At 47.1% G+C, this 12,333-nt stretch overlaps 1 protein-coding gene and 1 long non-coding RNA gene across 2 annotated transcripts in view; one reads left to right on the top strand and one right to left on the bottom strand.

The window, feature by feature from the left end:
• The window catches only part of JAG1 (jagged canonical Notch ligand 1), a 36,201-nt gene extending 24,444 nt beyond the window's left edge, over positions 1-11,757 (bottom strand). The window contains exons 1-2 of the mRNA XM_041474018.1: positions 11,214-11,757; positions 10,060-10,365 (exon numbers count right to left, since the gene is read on the bottom strand). Of these exons, the coding sequence (XP_041329952.1) occupies positions 10,060-10,365; positions 11,214-11,285 (378 nt within the window). The 5' untranslated portion in view covers positions 11,286-11,757. The remainder of the gene's footprint in view (positions 1-10,059; positions 10,366-11,213) is intronic.
• The window catches only part of LOC121357064, a 48,294-nt gene that overhangs the window by 7,359 nt on the left and 28,602 nt on the right, over positions 1-12,333 (top strand). Inside the window, exon 4 of the long non-coding RNA XR_005955675.1 lies at positions 11,044-11,205. This is a non-coding gene — a long non-coding RNA (uncharacterized LOC121357064). The remainder of the gene's footprint in view (positions 1-11,043; positions 11,206-12,333) is intronic.

Raw genomic sequence — 12,333 nt, 5'->3', positions numbered from 1 at the left:
GGGGTGGGGTGAGAGAGAAGCATTGTACAACAAAGGCTAAGATCAGCCTCCTTGGAAGAGCAGGGAAAGGGAAGCTGCACTCTCCGCCCGTGTCCCTTCTACAGATGCTCCAAGCTGCCAATGAGCTCTGTAGCACTCCAGCAATAATAATCATAAGCATAAACTGACTGAAGTGACTCCATGGGCTGGAAACATGCCAGCTATTACATCTAAGCCACCTTTATCTTCAATCCTAACTTGAGAACAAGACCCATTAAAACATCTCCTCCTCCTCCAGCTCTACCCGAGATATTATTATCCAGGCTGTATCTTTCAAAGTTGCCATTTAGCCAGCCACATCCAAACTTACACAATGATTAAAAACCAAAACAAAACACCTCCTCTCCAGAACGGGGCGGGGGGGAAGCTGAGGAAAAATAAGCAAAAAATATTACTTGAAAAGTAAAAAATATGATAATAACTACAGGAAGGCAACAAATGTAACATCTATCTGGAGAGCAGAACAATAATACTGCAAATAAAAATTCCGTGAAGAGTTTTGATGCTTTGCCATAGCAACTGTGCATTGCAAGGTTTATTTCTCCTTAATTGTGTCCATGTTCAGTCACAGGCTGCTCATTTGTGGTCTGCAGTGCCTCTCTGTAACAGAGACCAAAATACACTTCCGAGAGTGAGCTGCTACAAGGTGCACGGGGGTAAGGCAGACCTCAGATTTCTGAAGAGCAGAGGAAACAAAAAAAGGAGGGGAAAAAAAAAAAGAAAAAAGAGAACAAGAGCTGGAGCAGACTGCTTTCTCACGACTGGACACAGCATGAGGCTCTGAATGAAAACCCATTTGTGATGGACACTGGCTTGCTGTATAGCCTAAATATGTTTCATATTCAAAGCAGACCAGGACTCCATTCCGTTCACTGATAACTGTGGGAAAATGCTTCCAAAAGTAAGCAAAGCTGGGCAAGCCAAGACATGCGCTCAAACTTCTATGCAGAGGCTCCACTGGCCTGAACCATTTTTGGTTAATATTTCATGAAAAGTTGTATGTTACTTGTTTCTATTCTAGACCAAGTCTGACATCCTGAAAGAAACTCTGAAAATCAAATAAACCAAAATGCAACTCAGTCATCTAACACTGCTTAAAACAGATTTAAGAAGTCCTTGCACAAGTCAGTGGTGAAAAAAAAAAAAAAGAAAGAACCAAAACAAACAAACAAAACCAGAATAGAACTCCTGAGCCATATTACAGATGCAGATTGCACTATCTTGGGTGCTTCCTCAGTGGTTTAATTACCAACATTAAGCAGCACAAGCTCAACATGTTACTACAAGCTTGACAAAAAATATTATGATATAGAGAATGAATTATGGCAACTAGCACTACTTCCAATAAAGTTAAGGATGTTTTCCTTTCGGCCTTGCATAATTGTTTTGGAAGATATTTTGTCTAAACTCATAGCAACAGTTCCCTGCTGGTTCTCAGGACTATTTACCAACACACCTAGCCCTTAAGGAAAGGAAAGGCTGAATCCTAGCTGTGAGTGCTACTGTTGCTAGATACTTGTGTGACCACTTTCCACTACCACACAGGAGTTTGGTTAAAAGAGAGGAGATGCTTCAGCTGAACTGGATGGAAACAAAATGCAGGGGGAACAGACCTACCCTGGCCATTCCCTTGTTTCCAACTGCCCCCTCTGATTTTGTCTAAATGTATTAAAGGAAGAGTCCCTGTCCTGAAAAGGGGTGATATAAAGAATGGCATTTAATCCCTTGGCTCTGTCCCTCTCAGCATGGGGAACAGACCAAAAAAACCCAAGACTTTGTGTTCAGGATGGGACACTTTTAAACAAAAGCCACACAGACACCCAGAGCCTCATACCAGTAGCAAACCCCCTTCAACAATCCAACTATCACATACCTCTAGCTAATTCCCTCAGCCCCCCCAGAAAAGCAGTTCTGCACAAAGCTGCACTGTTGAGATTTTTTAGAAGTGCATATCATCCCCACTCTATAGATCAAGGATTCAGATATCTCAGGAATGACTGCTTACAGTGTGGAGGTTTAAGTTTTCCCATGCCCATAGATGACCTCTGCCCATCTTTGAATAAATATATATATCCAGACACAAGAATTCCACATCATGCACCTTATTCCATCAAAGCGATGTCCTAGGCAACAAGGCAGCAGTGAACTTTCCAGAGTCACACCCAATTAGCCACTGTAAACCTGAGCTTGACCAGAAGGCAGGGATTCTGGCTTGAGAGGAAAGGCAGCTTGAAAGGAACAGCAAGTCCTTAAACTTTGCAGATCAGTCCAGAGGCTGAAAGGCAGCATGGCCAAATTTAAGCAGAACTTCAGTGAGTGAAGCTAGGAGAGGATGGAAATGGTTACGTTCACACTCCAAGAAACAAAGCAGGCATCAGTGTGCAAGAGCTGTTTCCCTCAATGACAAGACACTGTGTCTTGATCTACTGATAGTACAGCTCAAGAGACTGTGCAGACCCGAAACCCATCAGAAATTGTCCCTTCTAAGGATCTCAAAGGGCAATGCAACCTCCTTTCTGGTTATTTAAATGAATCCTGGCAGCTGCAGGTAAACAGGTGTTTAAAGCTCTCTGCTTGATTATCCTCTTCCCTCCCTTCATCCAGACATCCACCCAAAGGAGGTGCTTTTGTACTCAGGCTTCTAAAGGCACTCTGAGAGTCAGCGGGCCAGAGCAAGATTAAAACATCCTCAGCGAAGCGCTGCCTCCGTTTTCAAAGGGCTCGCAACCCGTCCAACTCCTTTCCCTCCTACCCCTGTGGTTAGAGCGTGCAAGAGCCTTGCTGAGCATGTGAAACCATGACTAGACAAATGCAGTGGGAAGTTTTGCATTCAGAGCGCTGCGCCTGCTCCTCCTCTGCCAAACAAGGAGAGCAGGTTAAGCCCAGCCGCCTTCTCCTCACGCTCTGCACAGCTGTGAGCGCCAGCCTGAGAACCGAGCTCACACACACCCTGTCTGCACCAGGGCGGACGCTGAGGACACGGCACAGCGGGCCACAGGTGTCCGGCTGTGGCACGCGCAACAGGGAAAGTGAGGCACGTTTCAGCGTGCCCAGGGAGGAGGGCAGCTCTGAGCAGGGTTAAAGCTAGCCACAAACCCACTTCCTCTGACCGTCACCAGGACTGTCACTCGGGTACCCTGTCACTCCACGATGACAATGCACAGATGCATCACCACACTGTGCCATGATCGGCCAACTTTGACCACTGAATATCCTTCAAAGGAGTTAAAGGCAACTGGCTCCTCACCCAGAGGATACGCGAATATACTCCAGAAAAGGAGGAAAGCCACCTAACCCTCTTAACCTTTTGTGAAATGGAACATCATCAGGAAGCTCTTCTTTGGGACAGCCTACGTAAGGACAAGGCTACACCCTACAGAGCTGTTACTCCCTCAACCCGGTGAATATAAACACAGCCCAAGCCATGGCAATCTCTCTCACGCCTCAAAGCCTGTGGCCAAGAGCTCTGCTGAACCCCGAGCAGGCAGCCCAGCCAAGAGCCTCATCAGAATCTGCCCACACCAAAACACAGCAGCTGCTCCTTTAGGCTTCATTCTGAGCAGCTCCTTTGTTGCTCTAAGTGCCAGTAAACCCTGCACTGCCACAGAAAGGAGACACGAGAACGAACTGAACCATATCAGCAGCTGCAGGAGAGACCTGCCCCCCGTCCTGCCCTGGCAAGGGAAGGCAGCAGCCGAAGTCAAGACCTTCGTGCACCACCACGGCCACCCTCCTGCCAAATGATGAAGGACACAAAAGTACCGCTATCCAAACTATGCATGCGCTTAAGCATCCAGCAAACCAGGCTGATCTCTGATCTGGCAAGCCTGCTGGAATAATGAGTATCCTGTGAATACATAATGTGCTGAAGTTGCCATTGTGTGAAGTAAGTCCATGGTTTGTCTGGGAGCCGAGCAATGCTGAGTCTACTGCTGCTTCCTGTTGCTTGTCCTGTATTAGCATTATTTTTGGATAGGCCCCATTATGTTCTGTAATCCTCACTGCAGTCAGTATGGCCACACTATTGTTCTTGGTTAATATTAGCAGTCAATGCCTCTGTCTGGGTGGCCGGACTACAATGTATTCCAATCATAAAACTAGCATGCATTAACGGGACAATGTACTGGGCTCACGGGGGAGAGTTGGGGTCTTCCCTCCACCCCTTCTTTAAAACAAACAAAAAAAAAGGTAAAAAAAAAAGTATAGTAGCTTCTTTTCTCCCCCTTTTCCCCCTCTCTTTTTAAACTAATGATTTCAAGTGATTTCACCTACCAGGGTGCCTCATACAACAGCAGCATTTTAATCGGCACCTTATCTAGTTACGGAGTTATTTTCTCACGGAGCCCCACTTGTCAAAGAGCAGCAGATAGGCCAAAATGTCAATGGTTGCTTTCAGCCTTCCCCAACAAGCAGATTACCTGCCCTTATCAGTCCCCCTACCTGTTTAAAGCATCCCACTGATAATTAAATGCACCAGTTACAAAAGGGTGGCAAGGTTAATAGACAGAATACCTAGTAGCCAGCCAAGCAAAACAGTCAGGTTCACATGGAGCAAGCCTGAACAAGAAGCCTTTCTACTTATTTACCTAAGTGCCTAAGAACTGGGTTGAGCTGGTAAAGGACTCTGGATGTTTGACTATTTACAAACCACTTTAACCACTTCTATCCACTTTTTGCAGTTTCTTCTGAACACTACAAGAATAATGAGTGTAATTTATGCTGCAGAATAGTGACCACAGAACCATGAGCTCCACAGACTAACAAGAAACAAATGCAACAGCTTCTAGTTTTGACATCTTCCCTTGTGTTAATACACAGGGGCTGCCAGTTAAATTTTTATAATTGAGTCAATTAACACATAAAACTTCTGTTCATCTAGAGAAATTCAAAGGCAAGCTTAGTTTCAGTTTTCAAAATCAATCCTGTCATTTGTGTTATCTACAGAGATACCTCTCCTTATCTACAGAGAAGTACTTTTAAGAACTGTAGCTTAAGGCTTTTGCTTCGCAGGGCATCACAACTGCAGGAGTGAGGCTGGAACAAACAGCTCAGACCCAGGTTCACCAGCTTTAGAACCAGCTGACTTCTACTGCAGCCTCCTGCCCACTGGGAAGCGATGTTTCCTTGAGTGAACTGCAACTTTAAGCATAAAGCATTGAATTTATGCAATTCATTTTCAGCCATGCTGACTTCCAGCTGCATAAACAAGCTGACAGTGCTGGATGTGTGTAGCCTGAGAAAGTTTAGGAATAAGCTTCAGTGTCAAGCCCAGTCCAGCTGCCACTGAAGTTAAACTGGAGCAGGCCTTTATTATAACAAGAACAAAAATTCTAGGAGCAGGCAAGATGAGGATTTATTTTTAGACACATTATGTTAATATACTCAAATGGATTTACCATGAAGATGAAGCTCTGAACTGGCGGGAAGACAAAAAAAAAAACTCTTTAAACGTATAAGGAGTCCAAAACCTCTGAATGGCTGCATCACTTCTCTCCAGTCCTGGGAAAAAAACAGCCTTGTGATGCTAATTATGCTTTAGATGTCACTTAATACTCCCAGCTCTGTTTTGAATAGTTATCCTAGGCAAAACATTACACTTTGAGTGCTAAGATTTATTCTTACATTATTAATCAACAATAAATGACAGAGCATGGATTTGATTAATATGCATCTTGTTATTATAAAAATTTCTTCTGATCTGCCCATGCTCCAAGATGACTTATCATGCATTGTTCAAGAAAAGCTTGAACAATAATCCAGCATTTGCTTCTATAAGTTTTCAAGAAGTTAACTGGAGGGAGAGAAGAAACAAAATCAAAAGCCAAATTTTAGTGTTAGGACTGTAACATACAGGGCTTAAAAGAGAAAATAAAGCAGATGAGTATAGTGATATTTTTCCTCAGATTCAAAAGGCTATTACTTTAATATCAGCTGCAGATTAGTATTTTGGACGCCTCTTGTGTCAAGAGAGAGGGAATAAGTTCACAAAACTTAAAAACACTAAGGCTTTTTTACTGTGTCTCTGTAGCCACAGAAAACAATGCCTACCCAGAAAACGTATTTTACATTGTCAGGAATCAGGACCACTAAGATTTGTCATGAAAAAGGGGCTAGGCTGGGTATTTGATTTTTTTTAGGTTGACTATTTTTATTTTAAAGATGTTCAAAACTCTTTTAAATTGTATTTTATGCTGAACTCACTGAGATGCTGGAGGGCTTTTTTCCACCTCAGTAGTTTCCTGGTGTGTTGGTGCAATTGGCCCCAATATTAAATAATTACAAGGAGCATAATTTTGGGATAAACAAGCTGTTTGAAATTAGAGCTATGCATACCAAAGGAATTGCCAAGTTTGACCTTCTTACTCAGTCTCGCCAAACCCCCAAAAGATCTTTCTTTACTTAAAAGCAAAGTGTAGTGTTAAGTTTTGCTTAGTTAATTGATGCTCAGCTGCCTTCAAGGTGCAGCACACACCACACTTGGGGTTCTTTAAGAAAGGCCAGAGGTTTGATTCATGTGAGAGAAGAGCATGTGTCTGCCTTGGAAGCAAACTTGTTCAGACAGAACTCCTTGACAAGTGGAACATGGAAATGCTTTTGTTCCATACTTTTTTATATGGCTTCATAAAGCCAAGCTTGCCTGTCAAGAAAGTCTCAAAATGAATGTAAGAAGCAAGCCTTGGTGCATTTTACTTTTTTTAATCATCATCGCTCTTGTTTCAATGCACTGAAGAATTACCAGCTACTGCAGGGGCAGCTTTCTGATCCACTCCCGTTCCTTTATGCTGGGCTGCTGCCCTGTTTCCTAGCAACTTACTCAAACCTCCCATCACTTCAATTAATTTATGGCCCACCGTCTCCACACCCATTACTCACAGGGGAACGTATCAAAACTGACAAGAGCAAACCCCATAAGTTATTAATAAGACCCTGACACTTCGAATCTACATTACAACTGCAAGCTCCCTCTAACAATACTTTTAAAGCACCCCATTCTCTCCCCTTCCTCTCCTGCATGATGAATAAAGGCCTCTAATGCAATGCAACTATTTTTCACAAATGGCATAAGGGGACAGCTTGACATGGGAAGAGGCTTTTTCTTTTTAATTTTTTTAAGTAGTCAAGGCAACAAGACTTCTGAATGTTGCTACTGACTCAAGCTGGAACATCCAAGAAAAGCCTCCCTCAGAGTAGAACACAATCCAGAGAAGGGCATGAATTTTCAAGTGCAATATGATTAACACTTTGGTCTAGCTCTTATTACCTCTACTATAATTTTCAGCTGAATGTATTCAAAGATACCTCTCATGATCAGCCACATGAGTAAATGCAATGCTAATCTCAAGCTCTTACTGAAGTCAAGAGTATTCAGCCACCTAAAGAGTTTTTTAAGTTCTGAAATTTCAGCATCAGATTAGAGCTGACTAAATTAAGTTTACTACTTTATCCGTAGAGCTTTGAAAATGCCTGAAATGATTTGTGTACACAATTTTAGTACAAATAAGAGCTTTGCCACATTAGATATTCTTTTGTTCAAATGCCATTTGGAAGTCACAATGGCTAGCAGAAAAGCTGTGTCCTGTGGAAGCTAAAGCTGGGAAGCAGGCTTGATAATTGCACACGGACTGTCATCAGCATCTCAAAAAGTGCATTTCTGCCTGGGAAAATGCAAGAGCTTGTTCCAAAATTCCAGGCTTATGAACCAAGCGTCTCAAGTTTTTGAATTTTACCTATTTCAAAGGTTGTACTGGAGTTTTGCTGCTGCTGCTGCTCCAGGATTCCAGTGCTGAATGAGATTCAGCAGGACAATAGAAGCATTTCTTTTACTAAGATGCAAGCAAGCTTAAGAGACTTCTCCCAGGGTCCCCACCCCCCAAACCCACCCTCTACACACAGATTTCCCTTCCCAACCCTATGGAGAGACAGGCTGCTAGAAGGAACATGTTTAGTTTTCACACCATTTTTATACGCATACCGATAGATTCAAGACAGTCAGTTTACTCTGAGCTAGTTTAAAAAAAATCCTTGATGTACCTGACTTCTCTGACAAAAGTCAAAATCTGCAACACAAGCACTACAGCCATTGGCAGAGCTTCAAATACCTCAGATTTTTACAAAGCCCTTTATCCCTTTGATGGCATATTTGATAACAGTTTTATCTCATTTCATGTTAGGGGGAAAAAAAAAGAGAAAGAAAAGAGAAAGAAATAAAGGACAGACTTGTACTTCCAACAGAGAATACTTTTGTTAACTCTGCTATTGTACTTTGTAATACTATCTCCTTAAAAACGGAGACTTAATTTCTGCCTTGTGCCTCTGCAGCGCTTGTACTCCACGAGTGCGGGCTGACAGCGCAGGCAGGTAGGAGGCAGCACAGCACAGCACGCTCGGAGAGCACACGGCTGCCTGCAGCGCTTGGCGGCAGGACCACAGAGTGGGTGTCTACACCACAGCTGGAGAAGGAATGCTTCTGGGGCGGGCTGTCCTCCCCCTAGAAGTCGTCCAGGCCCTCCCAGCAACCAGTCCTTATCTGACCATGAAGGGCCAAGCTTTGGAGGGTCTAGGCATGCTTCCACCTCGCCAGCAGCAATAGTGGCAGAGGATCGGAAATGAGAGTCACCCCTCCCCTGCATGCACATTCAGGGCCCTCCTCCCCTCCCAAAAATGACCTTAGGCATCTAGGTTAGGATGACTGGATTTACAAAACTGCTGAGCATCAACATACCCCAAGGCAATTGGTAGGAAATTGTCTGCTCAGCGCCTTTGGAGAAGGGGTGTGTGTGGCAGGGGGGAAACAGTTTTGTTTCCTAGGTGATGTCAAAATACAAGTTTTAGGAGCAGAAATTTGTGAGCGTTCAGCGTTCGTACCACAGCATCCCAGAGAGGCATCTCAAAAGCCAGCCAGGAGCCCCCCAGTGCACAGAGCACTGCCAGGCACAAAACCCGTGACCTCCTGCCACCCGAGGCACCGCACTCGTCCATGTCCACAGACCCTGGGGCCCTGGAGCCTGCCTCTGTGGGTCTGGCCTGCACCATGGTCCTTTTGGAAAGATGGTCCTCACTTCCTCTGCAGGGAGCTGACCATCAAAGCCTCAACCCTCCTGAGCAGCCCAGAAGAAACAAGCAGCAGCGATGTCTGAGTATTTTTTCCAGCCAACAACAAAGCAGGATCACCGACGAAGGAAGGAGTCACCCATCACCATCTCTTTGCTCCACAGGGCTGACCAGTATTTACTAGAGTGGACAAGGCTGGAAAAGTGCCGGGCAAAAAGCCCCACCTCCTTGAGCCACCGAGTTTTGCACACAACTAGAGGGAAGCCAGAATCTCTGGACCACAAGAGGCAGGTAGCCAGGAAAAGGTGCGCTGTGGGGAGGAGTGGGTGAAGGGCACCAAAAGCTAAAGCCAGGCTTTTCTCAGTCTTTAGCTTCTGGAGTCCACAAGCACCTCCAAACACAGCCAGCTTCCCAGGGAAGCTGGCAACTACTTCACCAAGAACAGCAACAGCAGCTCCCATCCACACCAAGCAGATTTCCCCTTGGGAGAAGCAGGAAGGCTTCCCAAACACGCTCCGGGGAAGGAGGCCAGCTATGACACACACTTTTCACACGGGATCCCTCTACAGCCCCTAACCCACTGCTCTTCTGGCTTAAGCCCAAGACTTCACTGCTTAAGAAAAAAAAAGAAAAAAAAATGAACTTCTGACCTTCTAAGTCTCAAGAGACTTATTCATGCTGTAAAGTGCAGAGATACTGGGTTTGCTTCCCTGACCCATTTAGATCCCCCTCACTGCACATCTGACTTTCAAATTTAACAGGCTGTGCATTGTGAGCCCCAGGGAACAAAAACAAAAACACCACTACATTTTACTCATTTTGTGCTGCGGATTCCCGGCGCTCTTGCCAAGATGCCTGCTCCCTCCCAAATCCTGATCCCTCTTCCCTTGGCACAAGCAGTTAGAGCTCAGCTCGCTAAGGACATCTCAAGCACCATCCAACAGAGCCAGAGCAGCTCAAGCAACTCACCGGCCAGGCGAAGCTGAAGGGGATAACGATCCGGTTCTTTTCATTATTCCGGCTGTACTTTAAATTGAAGGTATTTCCTCCGATGACAGGAGTGGATTTGGATCCGAAGCTGCAAGGACCGCCAGCAGTGACCCGCGATTGATACTCCTTCAGGCAAACTTTAAAATAGGTGTCACACTCGTCTCTGGTGCATTTTTTATCTCCTGGGTTTCGGGTGCCATCGCAGCAATTTCCATTTTGCAGTTCACCATTCACATTTTGCATGGATAAGATCTCCAACTCGAACTGTCCCGACGCTAAAGTCACCTGTTAATCCCAAAAAAGAACCGAAGGAAAAAAAACAAAACAAACGAACAAAAAAAAAAAAAAAAAAAAAAAAAAAAAAAAAAAAAAAAAGAAAAGAAACAAAGAGACAGACAGTTACCTAACTTTTTTCCCCAAACACAATCTACAACAACTCTGAAGACAGGAAAAAGTAATTTTAAGTGTGCTTTCAAGAAGCACATGCATAATGTTGAAAATAAAACAAAGCCAACCACCCCAAGCTTTTCCCTATCAGACATCCACGAGAAGGGCTCATAAATCAGCCCAACTAAATAACGCCATTAATGCCAAAAAACAACCTTAAGTGCCAGCTCCGAAAAAAACAGCGCGAGGAAGGCTTCCAAATGGTTAGGAAATAAAACTAAACTAAACCAAGAGTGCAAGACGCGAGGAGCAAACCCAGCAAAACGATGTACTCATAATGCGCTGCCTGGAAAGGCACCCAGCCACCCCTGTGCCTGCTCCGCGGTGCAGCTGAGCCGGGCACGGCTGGAGCTGCCCGGCTGAGACTCATCAGCTCATTAATCGCCCCAGCAGCGCTGCTATCGAGTAGATTAAAAAAAAAAAAAAAGTATTAAAAAAAAGAAAAATAAAAGGGGGGAAAAAGTGATTTTTGAGGGAAAATAAAAGCGGTTTGCAGTAATCGCCTTTCTTTCCCAGGAATTAAGCCTCGCTGCAAGGAGCACTCCCGCGTTTGCCATCTCCAGAGAAGTCAGGGCAGCAGCTGCGCTCCGGCCGGAGGAGCCGCGCAGAAGCGCCCGTCGGGGCTCCCGCAGAGCCATGTCCCGCAAGCCCCGCGGAAGAGCGGCGGGGCCGTGCCCGGTACGTACCTGGGCCCGCAGCGCCAGGAGCAGGGTGAGGATGGAGCACGCCGCCGCGGCTGCCCGCCGGGGCGCACGCATGCCGCCGCCGCGCTGCCCGCCCGCCCGCCTGCAGGGCCGCCGCCGCCGCTCGCTCCGGGTCGGGACGGGACGGGACGGGGAGGGCCAGGAGGGAGGAGGAGGAGAAGGAGGAGGAGGCGGAGGAGCTGGTGGAGGAGGAGGTGCTGCCGCTGCTGCTGCCGCCGCCGCCCCGCTCTAATATACCGCGGCGCACCCGCGCCGGACAACGCCGCTTTTCAAGCGCTTTCAATAGCGCCCCGCTCTTCAATGCAAAACAGCCCGGCCTCCTTTTATCCGCCTTATTCTCTCGCCTCCCCTCTTTTCTTTCCCTTTTCTTTTCTCTCTCCTTTTTTTTTTTCTTTTTGTTTTATTATGGCGATTATTATCCCAGTCCTTTTATTTCTTGCGGCGGAGCCCCTCGCCCCCCCGACACACACGCACACTCACTCACTCACACACACACGCACGCACATGCAGCACACGCACCGCCCCGCAGCCGCCCGCCCGTCTGGGAGCGCCGCCGCCGCTCCGCTTCATCTAGCCCAGGGCGGCAGGCGCATGCGCCCATCCATATGCATGAGGGGGACAGCAGGAGGAGGGAGCAGAGGAGGGGAATGGCACGGGCAGGGGATGGCAGGTACCGTCGGGAGGAGGCGGTGGCGGCGATGGAGGGAGCCGCGGATCCGCGGGTCCCCCGCCTGAGGGAGGCGGCGCGTCCCGGCCGCCCCGAGGGTCCGTCCCTCGGGAAGCGCCGCTCCGCAGGTGCTTCCAGCGCGACCTGGAGCAGGAGGAGCCGCGCTGAGGCGGTGCCGGCGCTCCCGGCTGAGGGCTTTTCCCGCCCCCCCCCCCGCTCGCTGAGGGGACGCGCGGGTTCTGCCCGCACGGGAGCCGCTGCCCGTTCCTCCTCGCCTCCTCGGCGCTGGTGGAAGGAAGAACGAAGCATTCTGGGGGACACTTTTTGCGGTGTGAAAGCTTTCCTCTGCCACTGGCCGGCGGCGGCCGCTTGCCCTTCCCGCCCTTCGGTAGCTGAGGCGGGGCGGGCGGGGGGCGCTGCCGGAGCGGGCCGCTG

Source organism: Pyrgilauda ruficollis, unplaced genomic scaffold (genome assembly GCF_017590135.1).
Source record: "Pyrgilauda ruficollis isolate IOZ18807 unplaced genomic scaffold, ASM1759013v1 scaffold31, whole genome shotgun sequence".
NCBI lineage: Eukaryota > Metazoa > Chordata > Aves > Passeriformes > Passeridae > Pyrgilauda > Pyrgilauda ruficollis.
This window is presented reverse-complemented; position numbering and strand designations above follow the sequence as displayed.